Source organism: Chiloscyllium plagiosum, chromosome 22 (assembly GCF_004010195.1).
Source record: "Chiloscyllium plagiosum isolate BGI_BamShark_2017 chromosome 22, ASM401019v2, whole genome shotgun sequence".
NCBI lineage: Eukaryota > Metazoa > Chordata > Chondrichthyes > Orectolobiformes > Hemiscylliidae > Chiloscyllium > Chiloscyllium plagiosum.
Window position 1 is genome coordinate 5,251,531 of NC_057731.1, and position 7,138 is coordinate 5,258,668.

General features: G+C 42.4%; 1 protein-coding gene across 3 annotated transcripts in view; it reads left to right on the plus strand.

Annotated features, from left to right (window-relative positions):
- The first annotated feature begins 6,080 nt into the window (after nucleotides 1–6,080).
- rtkn2 (rhotekin 2) overlaps nucleotides 6,081–7,138 on the plus strand; it is a 55,623-nt gene continuing 54,565 nt past the window's right edge. For 2 of the 3 annotated variants that reach the window (XM_043712310.1, XM_043712309.1), the window contains exon 1: nucleotides 6,081–6,311. In XM_043712310.1, the coding sequence (XP_043568245.1) occupies nucleotides 6,282–6,311 (30 nt within the window). In that variant the 5' untranslated portion in view covers nucleotides 6,081–6,281. The remainder of the gene's footprint in view (nucleotides 6,312–7,138) is intronic. The other variant, XM_043712311.1, reaches the window with a different exon arrangement.

Consider the following 7,138-nt stretch of genomic DNA (forward strand, 5'->3'; position numbering starts at 1 on the left):
GTGTGCTTCCAATTAAACCTGTTGGACTATAACCTGGTGTTGTGTGATTTTTAACCAAGTTTATAGAGTTTAGGTGCTAACAGCAAGGGTAGGCTATTCGATCCCTCAAGCCAGCTCCACCATTCAATAACATCATGACTTATCTTCTACCTCAATGCTATTTTCCCATGCAAACCCCATGTCCCTTCATCTGTAGGAATCCATTGATTTCTATGTTGAATATATTCGAAGGCTGACTCTCTTCCTCTGTAGATTGGAGAATTACAAAACTATACCACTCTCTGTATGTAGAAATTCTTCAACTATGTCCTAAATGAGGTCTTATTCTGAAACTGTTGGTTGTAGACGACTCCCCCTGAGCCAAGAGAATCATCCTTCTTACATCTCATTTGCCTTGATTTTAATTGCTTATATTTTTAGATGCCTTCTCTTTGCATTCCTAATTTCCTCATTTTAAATTTTTTCCATTGCACTTTCTATACGCCTCCTAAACTTTCTCCAGTTTTGAGCTTAAGCTTTAACTACTGTAATCTTACTTTTCTTTACCTTATCCTACTTGTGATCATTTGGATAGTGTAATTGGCATAATAAAATTGGCTTTTCCCCAATTAAGAACTTTTATTCTTGGTTTTGTCCTCTGTTCTTTTCTATAACTATGCTAAACGTAATTAAATTATGACCACTGTTACACTTTTCACACATGCACAATTATTCTCCAAGTTAATTCCAGAATTAACTTGGGGTGGAACAAAACTTGGAAGCATTGTGAACTCTGTGGAGAGTAATGTAAATTGTTGGGCTTGTTACTCATTGCTTAAAAAAATAACTTCTGAATACATCTAATAATACTAGTAATTTAATTAGTCACTTGGTAATTCAGAACTTGAGCACTGTTGAAAATAAGAGACATGCTGCAGAGACTTTTCATCTTGCACTTATCAAGATAGATGTAAGAATACCAAATTTTAAAGGGAATAGCAACTTATACTGCATGAGAAACAGGGGGCTGGCTGGTTGCCTAGTCAACTCTGATTGTGCATTCTTCAAGAGCTAGTGTTCTCTAGGCTTTTACGCTGACAATCACTTAACATTATTGATTGAGCTTGCAATGAGATACAGTTCTTCTTGCTACAAGCTACATGTATATATTCAAATGCAGGGATTTGTCTTCTGCAAAAAGAAAGAACAAGTCCAGACATTTTGCCTCTTGAAACAAAAGCAAGGTGTACAATATGGCAGCAATGCTGTTGACATTGATGTGCTGCATGTAGGCTTACAAAAAGCATTTGACACAGTGCTTCACAACAAACTTGTCAGCAAATGTATGGAATAAACAGGGCATGCAATATTGAGATGAAAATGACTGAGTGACAAGAAACTGAGTTTTTTTTAGGCTGGAGAAAGGTTTGTCGAGTTCCCCAGAGGTCTGTGTTGGAATCCTTGCTCTTCCTGAGATAAGTATGTATGCAAAACAATCTAAATCTTGGTGTACAGGGCATAATTTCAAAACTTGGAGAGGAACAAAGCTTGGAAGCATTGTGAACTGTGTGGAGAGTAATGTAAAACCTCAAAAGGTACTTTGCCAAATTGGTGGAACAGGCAGACAGGTAATGGATGAAATTCAATGGTGATAAATGTGAAGTGATTTATTTTGATAGGGTGACCATAAAAACCGTGCAAAATAAACGTAACAATTCTAGAGGTGAAGCAGCAGAAGGACCTGCATGTACCTGCATGCTTTATTAATTGGGGCCTAGCGTACAAGATTAAGAAGGTTGAACTTGTATAACACAGGTTCAGCCTCAGATAATTGCATACTGTTCTGGGCATGCAATTGAAGAAGTATATGCAGATATTGGAGGCAGTCAGGAAAGGATTATTCGAATGGTTCCAGGAATGAGAAATTCAGTTACAGAAATGAATTGGAGAGGTTAGGTCTGTTTTCCAAGAAGAAAGTACTGAGAGGGATCTGATAATGGGTATTCAAAATCATGAGGGATCTGGAAAGGGAAAGTTAGAGAAGAACTGTTCCTGCTCATGAAAGTATTGAGAGAGGCACAGATTTAATCTAACTGGAAAAGAAGCAAAAGCAGGGGAAAAATCTTGCTCAAGCGGTGGGCGATTAATGTCTGGAATGCACTGCCTGACAGTTTCGTGGAGACCGCACCAATCAACCACACCACCCTGTGGCCCAACATTTCAACTCCCCCTCCCACTCTGCCGAGGACATGGAGGTCCTGGGCCTCCTTCACCGCCGTTCCCTCACCACCAGACGCCTGGAGGAAGACTCTATGCTACTTTCTCCCCCCCCCCACCCTCCTCTAGCTTATCTCTCCACGCTTCAGGTTCTCTGCCTTTATTCCTGATGAAGGGCTTTTGCCCGAAACGTCGATTTTGCTGCTCCTCGGATGCTGCCTGAACTGCTGAGGTCTTCCAGCACCACTAATCCAAACTAAAATTATAAGATGAAGGAGCAGAAGTAGGCCATTTAACTATTTGAATCTGCTCTGCCTTTCAAAGTGATCTGATCCCAATGCCAACTTCTGACCGTTACCCCTAATCCTTGAATCCTTTACTGATTAAAAAACTGTCTACCTCAACCTCGAAAGTTCTTAATGTCTCAGCCTCTTCAGCCCTCTGTGGTAAAGAATTCAACAAATTCATTACCCTCTGAGGGCAGAAGTTCCTTATCTCTGTCTTTAATGGGTTTTTGCTGATTTTGAGATTCTACTTTCTGACCCTAGAGTCTCCTACAAAGGAGATCACCTGCCCAGATCTACCTTGTCAAGTCATCTAAAAATCTTGTTTTAACAGAATTAGGATTAGCCTTTATTGTCATATATGTTCATTGAGTATACTGAAAAGTTTACACGTTGCCACTTACAGCGCCAACTTAGGTACAAAGGTATCTAGATACAGCTTCTTTAGATACAAGATCTTAGACAATAATGAAATAAAATGTCCAGCACTGCAGAAATAGAAGAACAACAGACCACACTGGCACCCAGCTTCCAGTCCGCACCAGGCCCTGGCTCCAGACTGCACCAGGCTTCATCTTGAGGATCATGAGGCTGGAAATTGCTCCAGACTGCCATGCCGAACTGAAAGGACGCAATGCAAGGAGGCCACTCCAAAAGACAGGGAGGTTGCCATGCCTTGCCGGGAGTCTACTGTGCCAGGCTGGGGGTTGGTGGAGGCCGTGATTCATCCCTGAAGGCCATGAGAAGGGAAGACAATAAAGTCCTAAGAGGAAAAGCAAAAGAAAGGCAAAGCAAACGAGCTGCAGCTGGAGCGTCCTACTCTGCCGCCATCAATCACCTCTCATTTTCTAAACTCTAAAACAGCCCCAACCTATTTAACCTCTCCCCATAAGACAGTTCCTCCATACCCAGAGACAACACAGTGGAACTTCTCTGCAGTGCCTCCAATGCTAGTCTTTCTTTGCTTTGATAATGTGACCAAAATTGTTCACAGTATTTCAGTTTTGTCTTTCTAGTATCTTATAGTTTTAGCAAAGCTTTGCGATTATTATACTCCATTCCCTTTGCAATAAAAGTCAACAATCTATCTGTCTTCCCTAATATCTGCTGATCTTGTATGCTTTTTTAATGATTTATTGAAGAGGATTCCAAATCCCTCTATATTCTACCTTTCTGCAGTCTTTCCCAATTTAAATAATATCCAGCACCTTTATTCTTCCTGCCAACGTGCACAACTTCATATTTTTCAAAATTGTATCCCACAAGGGGGCATAATTTTAAGCTGATTGGAGAAAGGTACAGGGGAGATGTCAGATGTAGGTTCTTTACACAGAGTGGTGGATGCATGGAATGCACTGCCAGCAGTGGTAGTAGAGTCAGGTACATCTTGGATAGGTACATCGATGGTAGTAAAATGTAGTGTATGTAGGTTGGTTTGATCTCAGAGTAGAATAAAAGGTTGGCACAACATCAAGGGCTGAAGGGGTTGAAATGTACTATCGACCAAATTTTGCTTATCTTGTCTTTATCCCTCTGTAGACTCTTTATATCATCCTCACCACATCTCTTCCCACCTACTTTTGTATCATTTACAAACGTGGTAATGGTACGTTTACTTTCCTCATCAAAATTATTAGTACTGTGTATATTGTAAGTAACTGTGCTCCCAGCATGGATCCTGTGACACTCCCCGAGTTACAGGTTGCCATTCTGAAAATGTCCCCCTTATCTCAACACTGTCTTCTATTGGTTACTATGATGTGGAGGTGCTGATGTTGGACTGGGGTGGACAGTTAAAAATCACACAACACCAAGTAATAGTCCAACAGGTTTATTTGAAAGTACAAGCTTTTGGAACACTGCTCATCAGGTAGCTAGTGACGTAGTGACGAGTGATGTTTTGCTGTACCTTGTGAGTTACTCCACTAGCTACTTGACAAAAGAACTGCACTCCAAAAGCTTGCACGTCCAAATAAATCTGTTGGACTATAACCTGGTGTCATGTGAATTTTAACTTCTGTTGGTTAGTTAATCCACTATGCTAATATACTACCTCCAACACCATGGACTCTTATTAAATAGTCAGTGGTACCTTGTCAAATACCTTCTGAAATCCAAATAATTACATCCACTGCTTCCCCTTTAGCTATCCTGTTTATTATATCCTCAAGGAATTCTACTAAAATCTATCAGACGAGAAATGGATACGTTAATGACAATGACAGTACTTGTACATTAGCTGAGATGAGGACTTAACAAAAGAATGGGAAAACTGTGCTAGAAAGCTACAAATTAGTATAATATAGATTAGAACATAAAATAAAAAAGACTTGTTACGTGTGGGGGAAGAGTTGCTATTAGATAAGGATGCCATTAAATAAGGATGAGATATAGACACAGCAGGTGTGAACCAGAAGCAGCTTAACTGTATACAGTAATGTCAAAAAGTGCTGTTTAAACACCTAACAGAATCCAAGATAAATGGACAAAGTTAAAAATCACACAACATCAGGTTACAGTCCAACAGGTTTATTTGGAAGCATCAGCTTTCCGAACGCTGCTCCTTCATCAGGTGGTTGTCAACGGAGCAGCGCTCCGAAAGCTAGTGCTTCCAAATAAACCTGTTGGACTATAACCTGGTGTTGTGTGATTTTGAAATTTGTCCACCCCAGTCCAACTCCGGTACCTCCAAATTATGATAAATGAAATCGATGAGATACAGCCGTATGCCCTTGGCAGCAGCACAATCAACAGATACCGCTGTTCGCGTTGGATATATAAATTGAAAGCAGAAAGTGTTGGAGAAACACACCATCTATGGAGACTGAAACAGACCTAATCCTTCAATTCCAACATGACTTCTCCAGTTCCAAAAGTCAGTGGATTCGAAACTTTAATTCTTTGTTTCCACTGATGCTGCCAGGCTTTGAGACTCAGCGGCACTTTCTACTTTTATTTCAGATTTCCAGCATTCATTCATTCAGAGCTGCAATTTCAATGAAGACATTAAGAACCGGTATCTGAAACGGAATATCGTGCAAGTGACAATGACCCTCAATGAAATGGCCGTTTACATAGGCGGGCCGACCGATCTTTTTCTACTCTCAAACAATTCTGTGAAGGCGTCCGGGTACATGGGGGGGGGTCACTCTGCTTACATTCACCTGCTCTATCCGGTCATGTTGTGGCAGTGAGGTTTGCTGCTCCTGCACCGAGTAACTCATCGTCCACCCAAAACGCACTCTCCCTGCCACATTCAGCCATTTCCAACGGTCACAATTTCACGCGCACAGTCAACCTTCCAGCAACACTCTGCGCTTCCAATCATAATCAGCCCCTCTCTACACAGGTGATACAAAGGAGCAGTGTGCATATTAGTATTGGCTGCATAATACGATCACTTTAAATGTGCAGACTGTGAGATTTTAAACTGTTTGCAAATAAAGTGTCTTTTTAACCGGTTTTCTGAGAATATATAACTACGGGAGTGCAACTGCGGGGTGACTTTTTGCACCAAGAGAGGGGTAATTTTCAGCGTCAGCTAGTGACCTAGCCCGATCAGTTGTCGCCTGCAGTAAGCTATTTGCAACTTGCCGGGGTGGAAATGCTGTGATTTACTCAGCGACGGTTACAGTTAGCACGCTCCGCCCTTTGTCTTTGCTGTTGGGGGCGGCGCGAGCTCTTGGAACCTGAGTTTCCGGGAGACGCGCGAAATTCGAACGTTCGCTCGGGAGCGCGAAGTTTGAACTCTGGTGCCCGGGATTAGAACGTTAGCCCGGGAGGAATTCAAACCGCCGGTTGATGGGAGGCGACCCGCCCCCGGAGCCCAAGGTGAGTGGCACCGGCTGCGGGCAAGGGATAGTGGAAGAGCCCAGGTTTTCTGTGCTGTTCCCATCGGTGCCTGCATCGATTAACCGTAGAGTTTTCGTTTGTTTCCTTTACAGACTATTTAAACTGCTATAAAGGCAGCGGTTGTGCAAATGATGCCAACACACAGGCTATGGGTGCCGGTGAGGGGCTGGAGCACACCGCTTAATTCAGCCCTTTATCTACAATTGCTGTCTCTGCCTCTGGACCCAGGTCTTCACTCGCTTTGTCCCAGTGTCTGTCTCTAGACACCGACCTCTGCAATGAGTATTTTGCATGAGTATTTACTGTGGAAAAGGATATGGAAGATATAGACTGTAGGGAAATAGATTGTGACCTCTTGCAAAATGTCCATATTACAGAGGAGGAAGTGTTGGATGTCTTGAAATGGGTAAAGGTGGATAAATCCCCAGGGCCTGATCAGGTGTACCCAAGAACACTGTGGGAAGCTAGAGAAGTGGTTGCTGGGCCTCTTGCTGAACTATTTGTATCATCGATAGTCACAGGTGAAGTGCCAGAAGACTGGAGGTTGGCAAACGTGGTGCCACTGTTTAAGAAGGGCGGTAAAAACAAGCCAGGGAACTATAGACCGGTGAGGCTGACCTCGGTGGTGGGCAAGTTGTTGGAGGGAATTGTGAGGAACACGATGTACATGTATTTGGAAAAGCAAGGACTGATTAGGGATAGTCAACATGGCTTTGTGCGTGGGAAATCATGTCTCACAAACTTGACTGAGTTTTTTGAAGAAGTAACAAAGAAGATTGATGAGGGCAGAGCAGTAGATGTGATCT